Raw genomic sequence first — 15,453 nt, forward strand, 5'->3', positions numbered from 1 at the left:
AATGTTATGTGAATGGAACCTTAACCCAGATGTCATATTTATAATATACACCCATTTACTTTAGTGAAATGTTAAAGTTGTTAACATTTGTTTAAATTTTTTTACAATAGCATTTATGCAATGGTTTACAGAAGTCATGGAGTTATTTTTTATCAGTATGGAATTAATTAAAACTTCGAATCTTTATTTCGTCTGGATCTTTGGACACAACAAAGGCTGGCCAGCAGGTCCCCCTTGTTTATCAGTGACACTGTCTGGCCTAGAATATGCCAAAAGAAGCCACGTCTACACCACAGCAGTTTTGTGCACTCTGCTGAGACCACTCTGCTGGTCTCTCTGTGAAAGGACACTCGAGGCTCGGGATATTTCTATTCTCCATGGCCGCCTGGATCATAGGATGTTCCCACGTAGCCCTGGGTCACCCCGCAGCTGCTCTGAGATTGCATCTAAGGGGAGCTGCTGACCCAGGTGCTGAGAGTGGGTGGTTTCTGCCAGAACAGGTAGCAATGAGGATGTGCCTCAGAGCTGCAGGCCCCAGTGTGGCTGACAGCTGACCAGGGCAGGCCGACTGACCTGTAGGCTGAGTGTGGGGGATTCCATGCTGTTCCAGCAGACTCGTCAGTCTTTGTACCTCCTGTGACAGCTCTGCATGTGCCTAGACAAGATTGCCAGCCTGGTCAAACCCTGGTGGGTGCTATTAGGACTAGGGACCCCTGTAACCTTCCCCCTGTCCCCAGACTCTACCTTTCTACAATTGTCCAGAGTCTCAAGCCCCAGGCCCTTGGAACTTCCAGCTAGCTGGGTGGGATGGGTTTCTCCTGGGACCTTTAAGTAGCCAGCATCCTCAAACAGTACCCTCAGCAACTTCTCATAGCCCTGAAGGTGGAAGAGGTAGGAGTACCTGGTATCGTAGGCAAGGGGACATCCCCTGAGTGTGCACCCACCTGTGGTGTGATCACTTCATCTGCCAGGTCCTGTTCCACCTGGTCCCAGCGCTGCTGCAGGGCCTCTGACAGGGTTGGATACACTACAGACAGCAGGAGCCAGACATTGCAGTCTTCTACTTCTGCTCCCCTTCCCTGGACCCACCCCTACCCAGAGCCCTACCTAACAGAGAGTGGGGATGGCAGACGAGAGGGGTCTCGAATGTCAATGCATAGACACAGGTGCTTGGCTCAGACACGTGGGCCAGTCGGTTGATCTTTCCACAGGTGAGCTCCACCTGAGAAGAGAGCCTCAATGGCTGGTGGGGGCAGGGGGTTGCCCTCTACCACCTACTTTCCCTATGGGCCTCACCTTGCTCTGCCGGCTCCGCGAGTGGCAGGAGTCCCCATCAGTCATCCACATGCCCTTGAAGGTATTGTTGATGATTTCCCACTCATGCCAGATGCTGGGGAAAGGGGGCAGCAAAGCAGTGATGTGGGGGCCTAGGGGGCAGACTCACCACTATGGCCCTCGCCCAGCTTACCCAAGGATCCCGCTGTAGGCATTCCAGCGGAAGGTCTGTTCATGCTGGGTCACATTGTGGAAAGGGCAGAATTCATACTTGTACCTGGGAGCAGAGGCACATGAGGAGCTTTGCAGGCTATCCCCACTCCGCCCACCAGCCTGGAGGCACTCACGTGGACTCCACTAGGCTGAAGCACTTGCCAGCAAGTCTGAAGAGATGCAGGGGCCCTGGAGGAGAACACGACAGCCATTCAGGATAGGTGTAAACCTCTGCTACCCCTAAGCTAGAAGTTGATGTAGGCAAGAGGGCACTAACCATCGAGGCCAGAAAGCCCCAAGCTGCTTCCCTGTATGTCTGGGGATGTTAGAGGCAGGCTGACCTAACTCCTAGGGACTGACAACAGAACTGCTTGTCTGTGGCAGGACTCTCCCATGCTTGTTCCTGTGGAGGAGGCTCTCAGTATCTGTCTAGGCTGCCCGTGTGTGTGTGTGTGTGTGTGTGTGTGTGTGTGTGTGTGTGTGTTTGTGTGTGTGTACACGCACTCATGAACCACCACAACCAGCTGAGGTTTTAAATTTTCAGTTAAAATTTTTACATTTAATGTGAGAACCATGGGGATTTAGAATTTTAAGTTGGTGTGTGGTTTAGTAACATACGCCTTTAATCCCAGCACTTGGGTAGGGAGTATAGCAAGTGGATCTCTGAGTCTGAGGTTAGTCAGCCTGATGTACACAGCAAGTTCCGGGCCACCCAGGGCTTCATAGTGAGACCCTGTCTCAAAAACTAATGGACTGGATGTGGTGGCACACACCTTTAATCCCAGTACTCAGGAGGCAGAGGCTGGCAGATTTTTGAGTTTGAGGCTAGTCTGGTTTACAAAGTGAGTTCCAGGACACCCATGATTACACAGTGAAACCTTGTCTCAAAGAATTAAAAAAAAAAATTAAAAAGAAAATCTAGGGCTGGAGAGATGGCTCAGCGGTTAAGAGCACTGACTGTTTTTCCAGAGGTCCCAAGTTCAATTCCCAGCAACCACATGGTGACTCACAACCATCTGTAATGGGATCTGAATGTGCATAAAATAAATCTTTAAACATGTTTTTTAAAAAGTCTTAAAGAAAAGAAAATCTAAACTGCAACATCATATAGAAAGGACCTGCTTTACCGCTCAGGCCCAGCTTTGTAATTCATGTCTCTGATGGCATGAATCATGCTGAACTGTACTCAGATGTACAGTCAGTTCTTACACTTTGATCTTTTTATTGCGGCCTTGATAACCAAAGCCAGTAGAATGGGTCTTTCTCGTCACTCTCTCTAGCTACTTTATAGATAGCAACATTCCAGTCTTCACCTAGCTGTTGTGTGATGTCCTCTCAATTCAGGCTGAGTGGCTTCACTTGATATTCCTGCTAGGACAGGTCTTTTGATTCTCCTGCAGGTTCTGTTATTTAGGAAAATGCCTGCCTTTTTCAGGAAGTGTCCCAGGGACTCAATCAAGGACCTCAAGCATATATTCTGAAGTTCTAGTGATCTGAGGCTCTTCCTCAGCAATACCCCTTAGCTCTGATGGCAGACAGGCTGAAGTGAAGGAGCAGAACAGACATGCTATATGAGAAAAATAACAACAAAAATTGGGGGCTGGAGAGGTGGCTCAGCCGTTAAGAGCACTGACTGCTGCTCTTCCAGAGGTTCTGAGTTGAATTCCCACCATCCACATGGTGGCTCACAGCCATCAGTAATGGGATCCAATACCCTCTTCTGATGTGTCTGAAGACAGCTGCAGAGTAGACTCATATACATAAAATAAATATTTTTAAAAAATTGGTTCTCTGAAGAGAGAGCAATACTGACACTCAGAAGCCAAGAGCGTGGTTTCATGCCTAGTCCCAGCACTGAGGAGGCTGGAGCAGGATGGGTGTGGTGCTGGTGCCAGCATGGGGAGATGGTTTATTCAGAGAAGTGTGTGCTGTGCAAGCATGAGGAACGGAGTTTGGGTCCTCAGCACCCACATAAGAAGCTGGATGCCAACAATGTCAGTGCTGGAGGGGCAGAGATGGGTGGAGTCTCAGGCCTGCTGGACAACCAGCCTAGCTGAATCCTTGAGCTTTAGATTAACTGAGAGATCCTGACTCTCAGTAAGGTGGGAAGCAATAGAGGAAGACACCCAACCTTGACCTCTGACCTCCACACACAGGCACACCCAGAAAGTGAAGATGAGGGGCTGGAGAGACAGTTGGGTGGTCATGAGCACTTGTTGCTTTTCTTAAAGGATCCAGGTTCAGTTCCTGGCATGTACATACATGGTGGCTCACAACCATCTGTAACCCCAGTTCTAGAAAACCCAATGCCTTTTGACACAGGTATTTCACACAATATGGTACACAAACAGAAAACAAAACACTCAGTAAAATAAAAATTTAAGAAAAAACAAAGTGAGCCAACCTGCAGCCAAACTGACCAGGAAAAAGCAAAAACGTAAGGAAAACCAGAAATAAGAGTCGGGGTATTCGCTACCAACGTCACAAAAATAAAAACGATGATTAGTAAATATCAACAATTATACAACCACCAAGCAGTGGTGGCACACACCTTTTATCCCAGCACTTGGGAGGCAGAGCCACGCGGATTTTTGAGTTCGAGGCCAGCCTGGTCTACAGAGTGAGTTCCAGGACTGCCAGGGCTATACAGAGAAACCCTGTCTCGGGGGAAAAAGAAAATTACACAACCAACGCATGGATGTAGTTGAAACTGACAAGTTCCTCTGAAACGGGCTTGCAGAGAGTGGCTTTGAGGAAGCAGCAGACGTGAATGAGCACACCTGTGAAGTTAGGCAACCCATCTCCAGGGCTGCGTAACCCTGCAACCAAGTAGGTTTCTCTCATCTTTCTCCCCATCCTCCATTCTCTCTCCTGCCAAGACTGTCCTGGAACTTACTGTTTAGCCCAGGCCGGTCTTGAGCTAATGATCCTCCTCCCAAGTGCTGAGATTACAGTCCTGTGACAGTCTATGGACACCCCTAATATTACTCTCTATTAAAAATAAATAAAAATAAACATCTGCAGTACTGGGTTCCTGGCAACATCTGGCCCCTCCTAGCCAACCAAGGAGCTATAAGCTAGTTTGGGAGGACTGGAGAAGTGTCCACATCTTACACATACACACACACACAACCTCACAATGTGATGGCAGCAGGTTTTTGGAGTCCTGTGTCTATCAGGAATGTCCCAACACTGCCTCCCAAAACAGTGTCACCTAATGAAAAGGAGAGAAGATAAGAGTTGAGCCTAACTGGTTCACTGCTGGAGGAGATGGTTAATGTTCTCCGCAGCTTCAGAAGCTCCGGCCCTGGGCTACTTCTTTTTCAAGGGACCAATGCTACAAACCAGCGTGCCCAGAACACCTCAGATAGCGGGTCACCAAATCCCCAGAGTACAGCCCTCAGCCAATCAAGGTCCCTTTATACTGGCCAGCCCTGAGCCGCCTCCAACAGCTTGTCTTACCCTCTTTCAGTCCTAGGATCTTAGTCCCAAATTCCCTGTGCAAAGGACCTTGACCGTGCTGGTGCCCTCTCCACTCCCTAAGACCTAGAAAGGGCTAGACACACCTGGAATGTTTGAGTCTCCATACCCAACCCCCCTGCAGTTCCTAGTCGGTCTAAGAACCTGTGGAAAGTGGAGACTTTAGTATCACGAGTTGGAGGCCAGCTTGAGTCTACTATGAAAGACTCTTGCCTTAAAAACACGAAAGTTGAGCCGGGCGGTGGTGGCGCACGCCTTTAATCCCAGCACTTGGGAGGCAGAGGCAGGTGGATTTCTGAGTTCGAGTCCAGCCTGGTCTACAGAGTGAGTTCCAGGACAGCCAGGGCTACACAGAGAAACCCTGTCTCGAAAAACAAAACAAAAACACAAACAAAAAACCCCAAAAGTTAGGGATGTAGCTCAAGGCTTGAGCGCTTGCTTGCCCAGCCCTAGGTAATCGCCAGCCCTGGGACCGAGAGGGGATTACAGTTCCAGTATTTAAAACACTCAAGTTTGACAAACGAATACGTAAACTTTCAGCGAGTACATTGTCAGAGTCCTTCATCCAAGGCACCCTTCCCTCCCGAACTGAGAGCTTTTTTTCTGGCCCCCCTCAGTCAGCACCTCGGCCAGCTCCGCACCCTCCTGCGCTCACCGGATACAGCGGAAGGCTCTCTCTTGGGCTGAAGGCGGCTCGCTTGGGGCAAGAACGGATTATTCAGCCTACGGAACAGAGAAGGTCAGAAGAGCCAGCCACGCTCGGCCCCCAAGCCTCAGGACCGCGATCTGCTCACCCGAATGTGTTGGGCTCCTCCACCACCTTCATCTTCCCGGCACGTGTTGGCGCCGGCCCTGCAGAGAGTGAGCGAGGTAGTGAGCAGGGAGCGGAGGCGCGGGCGACGCCGGCGTGCGGGGCGCAATGCGCGCGGAGCCACTGACCCTGCGCCACGAGTCCCAGCAACATCAGGAAGCCAGCCAGCCGCCCCGCCATTGCTCCTTAGGGTCGCGCGGTCACGTGAGCGGCAGCAGGAACTGACAACTCAAAACCGGAAGCTGTGCGAGCGAGCGCGCACGCGCACACGCTCTCGAGCGAACCTTGCCGCTGAGCATTTCATCTAACACTATGGGCCGCAAGAAAGTTGCCCGCGGGTCCAGGTCAGAGAGCGGTCGTGTCCGGCGACCCCCTGGCCACTCTCTGGATGCTTTCGTTGAGGAGGTGGGCGCTGCGCTGCGGGGTGAGTTTGGAGCAGTCGGAGCAGCGGGTCAGGCCTGGGAGCAGGCGCTGAGGACCTGGCCTTCTCTCTCTCTCCTTGTAGCATCCGAGCAACCTGAGGAGGCCGAGGACCAGGGCGGCCCGGGCCCTGCAACGCTGCCTTGTGCCTTGGCTATGTGGGAGCTTGGCCACTGCGACCCCAAGCGCTGCACGGGCCGCAAACTGGCCCGTCTGGGTCTGGTGCGCTGCCTGCGCATGAACCAAAGATTTGGCGGTCTGGTGCTCAGCCCAGTGGGCACTCAGTACGTGTCTCCGGCAGACAGGTAGACACCAGAGGCCTGGGGATCAGGGAGGGGTCGGAGAGGGATTGGAATGCCCTCCCCATCATCTTGTCCCGTATCCAGAGTATCATTTCTTCAAGTCTTGCTTATTGGTCTTCGATGCCCATGTCTCCCATATGGGCAGAGTTGTATTTAACTTGACTCTTTTCATAGAGCAAGGCTATAGTCTAGAAGAGCCTAGGAGAAACATTTGTTGTGTAAACATTGTCCAGCTACCCTCAACTGCTGCCTCTAAGCTTGCTAGTGGGGGTTCTTTGTACCATTGCAAAAAACCATAGTTTCGAAATACCAGAGTGATATCTCATCTGTAGTGAAGCCAGTCTCCAAGGACATGCCTTATTTGGGGCCCCAGAACCTACCCTACACTCTCTGACAGACAGCTGGTGGCACAGTCAGGGCTCGCTGTCATAGACTGCTCCTGGGCCAAACTGGATGAGACACCCTTTGGGAAGATGCGAGGGAGCCACTTGCGGCTCCTGCCTTACCTCGTAGCTGCCAACCCTGTAAACTATGGCCGACCCTGCAAACTTTCCTGTGTGGAAGCTTTCGCTGCTGCCTTCTGCATCGTAGGTGAGTCGTGGGTCTGACAGAAGCATGGCCTGGCAGTCTAGTGGCTGACTCTGCCTACCCCCTCCTACTGCTTCTCCCCGAGACTGTGGTTTCTTCTGACAGATTCTGAGCAAGGCGGGTGGGATGTGAGGAGAATATATTGGGAGCCATTAGGACAGCCTTTGTTTTCAGTCTCAACAAGCCTTGACGTTACGAAGCAGAGGTAGAGGCAGATGGACAGCTGCCTTCCCTGGATGCTGTGTGGGCCTGTTTCTCAGCAAATGAGAGGAACCTTGGGAACTGTAGAGGAGGTGACAGCGTCATGGGGTAGCAGGCAGGGTCGCACAGTTGTGCTCTCTATAGGTGTCCCAGGCATCGTTTTGGTTTTTGTTCCACTAGGCTTCTCAGACCTTGCTGTCATTTTGCTTCGGAAGTTTAAGTGGGGCAAGGGCTTCCTGGACCTGAACCGACAGCTCCTGGATAAGTACGCAGCCTGCCGTGGCCCAGAGGAGGTGCTGCAGGCTGAACAGGGGTACTTGGCTAGCACCAAGGACACCCCTGAGGAGGAGGAGGACATTGGTGAGGCCTGTGTGGTTGGGAGCCCCAGGGAAGCAATCAAGCCCCTCCAGGGCCTTAGGAACCTAGAGCCGCTGGATTGACTCTACCCTGAAATCACTTAGAGGTCACCTTCCTCTCTTTCTGTGTTCAGATCCCTTTGACGTGGATTCAGGGCGGGAGTTTGCAAACCTCAACAGGCCTGTGGCCAGTACCCGGTAGGTCCTGTGAGTCCCCATGTGCTTCTGGAACCTTGACCCAGTTCCTCCTACCTTGTGGGTGTGGCTTTTTGAACAAGGCCTGGTGGTGATTACAAAGTATTAAGCAGCTGTTTGCTGAAGGGGACTAGGCTCAGAGCACCCTCTGCTCAAGGGCTTCTGTGGTGAGCCTAGTAAGGAAGGTAGCCTTGGACTGGCCTGTGTCTGTACTGGGGTCCATCCCTCCCTTCCAGGCTGCCTATGGACATGGATGACACAGATGAGTCTGAGGAGCCCAGTGCAGATTCTGGGGAGGACAGTGATGAGTGTGAGGAACAAGGACATGGTGCTAATGGAGGAGACAGCAGCCACTCTCAAGCAGAAGAGACCCCAGAGCAAGAGGCTTGGGCCTGAAATTTGGAATGGAATCAAGAAACGACAGAGAGACTGAAGGTTGCAAACATATTATTGAAGCTGGTGTGCATTATTCAGAAGTGGCAGTAGGACCTGGGGATGGACAGGCCTGCTGGGACAGTTCTGGGACAGCCTTGCTTAGAGTCCTGCCTTAGTGCTCTCAATAAAACCAAGGAGGAGCCCCGACCATGGGTCTGTTGCTTTGTACTTGGCTAAGCGCTGGCGAAGTCTACCCGGGTGGATCTGGCCTGTGAGGTAAGTCTGGCATGGGCACATACAGATGTGTCAAGGGCTATCCGAGCAGCTAGCCATAGAGCCCTTCACCCTGGTCTCCACCTGTGGGCAATTCCTTTTCCTTGTGGTGACTATGGGAGAAACTCTCCTGGGCCCAGGAGCCAGGCCAGGACCAGAACACAAGTAATCCTCAGCTGGCCCCTCGCTCACCTGCATGGGTAGTATGTCCAGATCCAGGAGAGAGAAGCTGCAGACAGTAGAAACTCTACCCTCACCCTCTGCCTGTGGAGGCCTTTTCCTCAGAAAGCAGGGCAAGGCCTGCTCTAGCAGAAGCTTCCCCAACGACACTGCTGTCACGGGGCACAAATTATTTCTCATCAGGCCAAGTGATGGTTACAAGGATATGAACAGCAACACTGGCCTCCACCCTAGTAGTGGCTTCTACTCCCTAGTTGTGACCATAAATAAGTGTCTCCTCCAGGTATGACCTGATGGCCTCTAGGGGGCAGAGTCCTCTGAGAGCATATGACCACTGCTCCAGGGAAGAGAGCCTGCTGGGGTCAGGTCCCATCCATCCTGTTCTGTGTCCAGGGCAGATGCTGGCCAATCCCACTGAGTTGGCTGCCCATATTCTGGGTGGGACATGCTGGGGCACAAAGGGTTCACAGCACACACCAAAAGACAGGGCAGACAGAAGCCACAGGGTTCAACCAGAGCAGGCAGGTCAAGTGGTGAGGGAGGGGCCCCCAGAAGCCCTTGCTGCACAAAGTGGACCCCACAGGGAAATGAGAAGGGCCGGGGCTGTGACCATCAGGGTGCTCAGAGGTCCGCCTCCATGCACTTTTCCAGCTCCTTGAGTTTCTTGACAAACTCCTGTGCTTCTCTGTTGGTCCGGCCTTCTAGCATCCGCAGTGCAGACCTCACTGTATGTGGACATGCAGGTGGGCATGAGAAGCCAGCTTAGGCCAGGCCCAGACCCCTCAACCCCATAGACTCTCACTTACCCTGAGCTCTGGGCCTGCGCAGGTGTAGCGTGATAGGCTGACCGGGCCTCATGGCCCCTCCCACATGCGGCCTCGCAATGCCACTGACACCACCCAGGCCAAGGGCTGCTTCCCCAGCAAAGTCGTTGGTAGACAGCCAGTCATGGTCCATAACCGTGAATAGCACACAAGCTCCGCGGCGGCGGCATGCCTCAGCAGGCACAGAGCTGTGGACAGGGCAGTCAGGAGCCTGCTGCGGCCATCTGGCACAGGCAGAGGGCAGAGCAGGCCAGGCAGGCACTCACAAGTGGAAGAGCTCATCATACACCGGGTGCAGCGTCCGAGCTTTGACTTGGGTCCTCTGGCTGCGGACCAGTGGGAAGAGGTGTGGTGGACCAAGCTCCACAATCACAAAGGGGTCACTCAGGCCTAGAAGGTACCTTGTGAGCCAAATGTCTCCCTGCCCCCAACCCCCCATCCACCCCCAGCTGCAGCTGCCTCACCATTGGCATCCAGAGGCAGTAAGTCCGCCGCACGCAGCACCTCCACAGCTAGCCGCTGCTCGGCTGCTTCATAATGACACCGGACAGTCAGGCGCCCAAACCGGTTCTGCTCCAGAGACCTCTGTGGGAAAGGCCAGTGGAAAAAGTCAGTGAATGAAGCTGGCTCTCAGAGCAGGCCTGCAGGTAGACAACAACAGGCCCACCTGCTTGAGCTTGTCCAGGTAAAACTGCTCAATGCACTCTCGGGTGGAGCATTTGTGGAGCCGTAGCTCTTCCTCCAGCCTCTGCAAGGGAAGCTGGCACTAGTAACTCTGGCCTCTGGCAGCACAGCCAAGTGTCTTCACAGTGTCATCTGAACTGCCGTGTGGCCATCTGGTTTCACCAACACAAGGATGCCTACAACGGGGCACCAAGGTGAACTTGGTGCAGAAGGCTCTGCTTACCTTGTAGCTTCCATCCCTCAGGTTCTCCAGGGGCAGCCCCTGGCCCTCAGCATGAAAGAAACTGACCAGAGCCTACAACGGGGAAAGAAGAGAGGGTTGTCAGGGGACTGGCCATGTGCTGAAGACCTGTGGATTCAGAAAGCATGGGGTGTTAGGAGCCAAGGCAAAGCCACTTCTCAAATTTGAAGTGCCTTGGACACCCCCAGGAGGCCTGGGAAATGCCAGCAAGCAGAGGCCAGACAACTGTGACAACGGGTGTTTGGGCTGTAGGGACAAGAGCTGCCAGCACAGCTGTGGAGTACCTGCCCAGAGGGTTAGTATCCTACGGGGGCAGCAGGGAGAGGACTTTGGGGAGATGGCCCTGGGAGCTCCTTGTGACCTTACCTCCAGAGTGAAATGGAAACGCCCATAGAAATCAGCAGAGACATCCCTGTTTGCACTCAGCGCCTGCAGAATGGCCTGCAGAAGCAGCTCCCAGAGGGCCTCTAGCACCCTGGAGGAACATTGCCTGGGTGACTCCCTGGACCAGCGCCATCCCACCTACCCCACCACCTAGCTGGTACCTGCTCAGGTTCTCCTTCACCAGCGAGTCATTCAGCAAGGCTAGCTTCTCATCTAGGTACTTCAGCAGTGGGGCTACGGCCTGCAGGCAGGAGTCCTCAGGGCTGGCCAAGCTGGACTTCTGCCTGCCCCCTCATCCGCACTCTGATCTACTTACCTCATCATTCTGAATAGAGTCAGGGGACAGACTGATGTGCTGTACATACTTCCTGATATCTGCCACCATCTGAGAGAGGGGTGGTGCTCAGAACAAGAGCAGGACTCAAGAATAGTCCTCACATGGGTACAGTCCCGGGCCCCACCCCTCTTCCCACCTTGGAAGTCAGGTGTGCTGTCACAGTGTGGGCCTCCCGGTGAAGGTCTTCATCCAGGGCCTGTATGCAGCTGAGTAAAGGGCGGGGGAGCATGCCCTCCAGCCCATTGGCCCCTTCAGACCACGCCAGTCCTCTTAGTGCCTGTCCTGAAGCTCTGCGCACCAACTCCACGTTGTTGAGCACCACACAGAGCTGGAAAGGTGTGGCCAGGGGCAGCTGGGCAGTTATCACAGGAGGGGAGGGGCACCCAGCCACCTACTGGCCTCACCACCTGACACCCAGCCTCTTACCTGCTCACTCACTGCCTCACCGGCAGCCCCTGGCTGGGTGTCCACTTTTTTTCTCAGCAGTTCCGTATAGAAGAGGGAGGCTTCACACATATCCTGGGGCAGGAGATGGGTTGGGAGCTTGAGACCCTGCCCTTACCCCATCTCCTGCTCTACTCCCCCCATAACCCTATCTCATGTACCTGGCTGAGCTGAGTGCCTAGCCCCTGGGCTTGGGCAGGGTCAGGCCAAGCCAGGCGGACCCAGAGCTCCTGGATGTGACTAAGGCAGAGGCTGGCAGTCGCTGCAGAACTGCTGTGTTTGGAAGCCGCATCTACAGGCTCCAGCTGCAAAGGCAGAGGGTGCTAGTGTTGCAGGGTACAGGATGAGGCAGCATCATGCATCTGGGTGCACACTCACCGTGTCTACATCCACCGCTCCCTGAAGGCGCCACTTGGCCTGGTCCCGCAGCACCTGCAGCCAGAGCTTCACAGCTGGCAGGAAAGGGGTGTGGATGCCAGCCAGAGCTAGGGAGCGGCTTTCCCTGCAGAGAACACACACTCAGAGCCTATCAAGACTCACATACCTTCACCCAGAGGTCTCCACATTCAGAACTAAGGATACTGGCCCAAGTTTGGGGGTACCCACCGTCCAGGGATGCAGCTCCAGAAGCGCTGGGTATCTGCCAGGGTCAGGTAGAGCTCAAAGAGCCCTGAGGCCACCTCTAAGTTCATCTTGGGGCTCAGCTCCTCTGTCAGCACCCATGCCTCCTCAGCCACCTGCCTCAGACAGTGGGATTAGGCAGCTGCCAAAGTAAATCTAGGCACCCTCTTAACCAGGGACTTCTCCCCAGTTTCCAGTACCCACAGGCACCCAGGGTAAGGGACTCCCCCTCACCAGACGTTCCAGCTGCCGGAAGGTAAGGGTGAAGAAGTCCACCTTAAGGATACTGCAAAAGACATGCCTCAGCTTCCTGTTCCCCACTAGCCAGTCCTACCAACCCAACATAGCTCATTCTGGCCTTCTACCATCATCCAGGGGAAGAGCCTACCCATGGAAGAGGCTGGCGTAGACCCCATAGCATGACTGCAAGTCCTCGTAGATGATGTCTGCAAGCTCAACAAGCCCCGCTAGGCGCTGTGGCCCTGGCTGTAAGAAAGCCAGGCTTGGAGTGACCTATGACCCCAGCAAGTGCCCTGTGCCTCCCGGCCAGGCCATCCAGATCCACACCTGTTCTCGGGGACTCTTGGTGTTCAGGAGCTGGTCGTACCACTCACGGTTACCCCGCTATAGCAGCAGTAAAGGCAACAGAGGGGATTGAAGAGAAGAGTCAGGGGAATGGGCTGTGGACAACAAGGCCTGTCCGTGACCAAGGGAAGGAGGCCAAGACAGATCCAGACACACCTTCAGGGCGGCAGCAATGTCCATACTGAGCTCTGTCTCAAAGGGGCAGATCTCAAAGGCTGGCTGGAAGAGCTGGAGCTTCTCCAGGCACCTGGGAAGGACAGCTAACTGAGGAGACCAGCCCCAACCCCCAGCCCTTCAGGCTCCCAGCCCTTCTCTGAGACACCCACTTCAGCAGCAGCTCCAGGCGATACACAGCCGTGCTGTTGGTGGCGGGGAAGTAATCTCGGAGCTGGCGCAGTAGTCTCAGTCCGAACTCCGAGAAGGCAGAAAAGCTGTCAGCCAGGCTCTCCTCCTGTGGGGAATGGGTTCTTCAGGGTCAAGACAGGGTCAAGACCCGAAGCAGATTTGCTCACAGATACTGAAAAACCACTGCTCCGTGTAGCTACCCCATTCTCTTCTCAATGGCCATTCCATCCTCCTACAGTTCCCATCTTGCTTCACCTGTGAGCCACAGTGCCTTTACACTCCTGTCCCCTCTGCTCCATACTGCCAGTGCCCACTTGGGCCTACTGCTCAGACATTTGCCACCTTAGAGGTGTTGCTCTCAGTCCGGTCTGAGCTTTGTGACATCCATCCAAGTTTATGTGGTTACAACCATTGCTTCCTTACTGCATGGCACTCTTTACTTCAACATGTGTTTCGTGTTTTCAAACCCTATGAAGACAGGTCTCTTCCCCTTGGCTCTGAGTGAGCTCTTTTCCAACAGCACACAGCTCCGTAGCAATGTCCATGCCTACCTGCTCCTGAGGCAGTGAAGCTGCCTCCTCCCAGTGGGCCTGCACATCTTCCAGCAGCCCCAGCAGGTAGCCATAGTCCAGGGTCCGTGTCTGATGATGACGGCTACTGACTTGCCAGTGCCTGTAGGAGACCAAACTTGTGGTCTGCTCTTGCATAACAGGTCCACCCCGTGGCACTGCCATTTCCCACGCTCCACCCACTTCTCAGGAGGCTGTACCAACAAGGGCCACCCTGCCTACTCACAGCACCGCCAGCTGCAAAGGGGACAGATTGCTTTGAGCTCCATGCAGACAAAGGACTGTGGTCCCAGGCCCGCTAAGCTCGCCACGCCAACTGCTGGAATTGGGCTGGAGAAGGAATCCAAGGGTGGGGAGAGGCCAGAGAGCCCCTCCATCCCTGCTCTAGGCCCTTACTCTACTCAACAGCCCAAGGGCACCCACTACCTCCTCCACGCGATGCTCAAACCGCAGCACACGGCTGAGGAGCAACAGGTAGGACAGGAAGCCTGAGCGTCCACGCTGACTCATAATAGTGTCCCTCTGCAAGACAGAACCTGAGGTCTGTCATCAGCTCTGTGTGAGCCTTGAATGCAGGGATGCAGATGTGGCTCCCCATAACTTCCCACCTGGGTAGTGATCAGCTTCAGGACCAGGTGGCAGTCTCCCTGCACACGGGAGGCACTGGAGCGTGGTTCCAGCCTAAACCAGCGATCAGCACCTGCCACAGGCACCTCCTGAGAAGGGCGAGGGTGGGAAGGTATAATGCCTACACACTCTGCCCCTCTCTTTCCCACACAGTCACATATGGTTGAAGTATAGTTCACCAGTAGAGAGCGTTCAAATCCCAGTAAAGACAAAAACAGGACATTCTCTGGGACCCCAGAATGCTGCATAGCCCACCTCCAGTCACAAAAGAGTGGAATATGCTACAGGAATCATAGGATACTGCCCAAAGATGCCCAAGAGCCCTGGGGCACCTCCCACTAAGCATCCTGGGGTAAGCATACACATCCCATGTCTCTGTCCCATCCCTCCTCACACACCCGGATAGGGATGTTGAGGCAACCCAGGAAGTCATCTGTGTGGTCCTCAGTGGGTCCTGCTGTCCCATTTGCACGGGCCGACTTGACAATCTGTTTGAAGTATCTGGGCACAACAGGGTGGACAGCAAGATGGTGTCACTCTGGTGGTCCTAGAAAGCTACGGGTCCCTGTGTCTAAGCTACATGCACGTTCCCCCTTGCCCACCCCAGACCTGGTCATGCCCTTCAGGCCAATAACTTCATTCAGCTTCCTGCATGCTTCCGCCAGGGATACGTCATCATCATGGTCCCTGAAGGTGGAGGATGTCTTAGCTGGAGTTCCCAGCCCAACTCTAAGTACCCCCTCCCCAATTCCTTCTCAAACTAGAGGTGCCACCACCCTCCATGTCCTGCAGAGCTTGGGGGTCCTCTACCAGATGTCCAGGTGCAGCTGGTCTGTGTTGACATCGTCAATTTCACTGCAGAGAAGATAGAAAAGTCTATGAAACCTCCAGGCCGTATCTGCCCATCACTGAGGTAGGGTGATGCAACAAGAAGTAGCCATAAGTTCAGCTTCTCCACACAGACTGTTAGGCTCACATTCTAACTTCCACCTGCTACCAGCTATGGGGTCATACCAATACAACAGCATCTGTGGGCCTCAGTTTATTCCTTTGGGAAGTGGGTGTGTTACCAGTCCCTCTTATAAGTTGCCTGGAGCAACTCTTTCCTTTTTTTTTTTTTTTT

The 15,453-nt window shown here is 53.9% G+C and overlaps 3 protein-coding genes across 4 annotated transcripts in view; 1 reads left to right on the plus strand and 2 right to left on the minus strand.

Annotated features, from left to right (window-relative positions):
- Gnptg (N-acetylglucosamine-1-phosphate transferase subunit gamma) overlaps window positions 1–5,992 on the minus strand; it is a 7,946-nt gene extending 1,954 nt beyond the window's left edge. Inside the window, exons 1-11 of one of the 2 annotated variants that reach the window (XM_031350789.1) lie at window positions 5,908–5,992; window positions 5,763–5,820; window positions 5,624–5,691; window positions 1,623–1,677; window positions 1,469–1,552; window positions 1,297–1,390; window positions 1,108–1,222; window positions 945–1,027; window positions 745–876; window positions 574–655; window positions 36–488 (exon numbers count right to left, since the gene is read on the minus strand). In XM_031350789.1, the coding sequence (XP_031206649.1) occupies window positions 391–488; window positions 574–655; window positions 745–876; window positions 945–1,027; window positions 1,108–1,222; window positions 1,297–1,390; window positions 1,469–1,552; window positions 1,623–1,677; window positions 5,624–5,691; window positions 5,763–5,820; window positions 5,908–5,959 (921 nt within the window). In that variant the 5' untranslated portion in view covers window positions 5,960–5,992 and the 3' untranslated portion in view covers window positions 36–390. Of the gene's footprint in view, window positions 1–35; window positions 489–573; window positions 656–744; window positions 877–944; window positions 1,028–1,107; window positions 1,223–1,296; window positions 1,391–1,468; window positions 1,553–1,622; window positions 1,678–5,623; window positions 5,692–5,762; window positions 5,821–5,907 lie in introns of those variants that run through there. The other variant, XM_031350790.1, reaches the window with a different exon arrangement.
- A 30-nt stretch (window positions 5,993–6,022) lies between these two features.
- Tsr3 (TSR3 ribosome maturation factor) lies at window positions 6,023–8,421 on the plus strand. Its single transcript, XM_031350788.1, is given in 7 exon segments — window positions 6,023–6,203; window positions 6,285–6,504; window positions 6,899–7,092; window positions 7,471–7,650; window positions 7,781–7,844; window positions 8,078–8,233; window positions 8,235–8,421. Coding segments are annotated over 7 exon segments (966 nt in total). The 5' UTR covers window positions 6,023–6,091; the 3' UTR covers window positions 8,275–8,421.
- Window positions 8,272–15,453, minus strand: part of Baiap3 (BAI1 associated protein 3) — a 14,254-nt gene continuing 7,072 nt past the window's right edge. The window contains exons 9-34 of the mRNA XM_031350791.1: window positions 15,141–15,185; window positions 14,940–15,017; window positions 14,729–14,831; window positions 14,312–14,419; window positions 14,130–14,225; window positions 13,930–14,033; window positions 13,686–13,806; window positions 13,116–13,240; window positions 12,946–13,036; window positions 12,772–12,828; window positions 12,593–12,690; window positions 12,439–12,490; window positions 12,190–12,320; window positions 11,962–12,085; window positions 11,745–11,888; window positions 11,566–11,658; window positions 11,276–11,467; window positions 11,119–11,187; window positions 10,964–11,043; window positions 10,785–10,893; window positions 10,401–10,472; window positions 10,161–10,241; window positions 9,958–10,078; window positions 9,760–9,883; window positions 9,476–9,681; window positions 8,272–9,394 (exon numbers count right to left, since the gene is read on the minus strand). Coding sequence (XP_031206651.1) covers window positions 9,291–9,394; window positions 9,476–9,681; window positions 9,760–9,883; window positions 9,958–10,078; window positions 10,161–10,241; window positions 10,401–10,472; window positions 10,785–10,893; window positions 10,964–11,043; window positions 11,119–11,187; window positions 11,276–11,467; window positions 11,566–11,658; window positions 11,745–11,888; window positions 11,962–12,085; window positions 12,190–12,320; window positions 12,439–12,490; window positions 12,593–12,690; window positions 12,772–12,828; window positions 12,946–13,036; window positions 13,116–13,240; window positions 13,686–13,806; window positions 13,930–14,033; window positions 14,130–14,225; window positions 14,312–14,419; window positions 14,729–14,831; window positions 14,940–15,017; window positions 15,141–15,185 — 2,728 coding nt within the window. The 3' untranslated portion in view covers window positions 8,272–9,290. The remainder of the gene's footprint in view (window positions 9,395–9,475; window positions 9,682–9,759; window positions 9,884–9,957; window positions 10,079–10,160; window positions 10,242–10,400; window positions 10,473–10,784; window positions 10,894–10,963; window positions 11,044–11,118; window positions 11,188–11,275; window positions 11,468–11,565; window positions 11,659–11,744; window positions 11,889–11,961; window positions 12,086–12,189; window positions 12,321–12,438; window positions 12,491–12,592; window positions 12,691–12,771; window positions 12,829–12,945; window positions 13,037–13,115; window positions 13,241–13,685; window positions 13,807–13,929; window positions 14,034–14,129; window positions 14,226–14,311; window positions 14,420–14,728; window positions 14,832–14,939; window positions 15,018–15,140; window positions 15,186–15,453) is intronic.

This window comes from Mastomys coucha, unplaced genomic scaffold (assembly GCF_008632895.1).
Source record: "Mastomys coucha isolate ucsf_1 unplaced genomic scaffold, UCSF_Mcou_1 pScaffold5, whole genome shotgun sequence".
Lineage (NCBI taxonomy): Eukaryota > Metazoa > Chordata > Mammalia > Rodentia > Muridae > Mastomys > Mastomys coucha.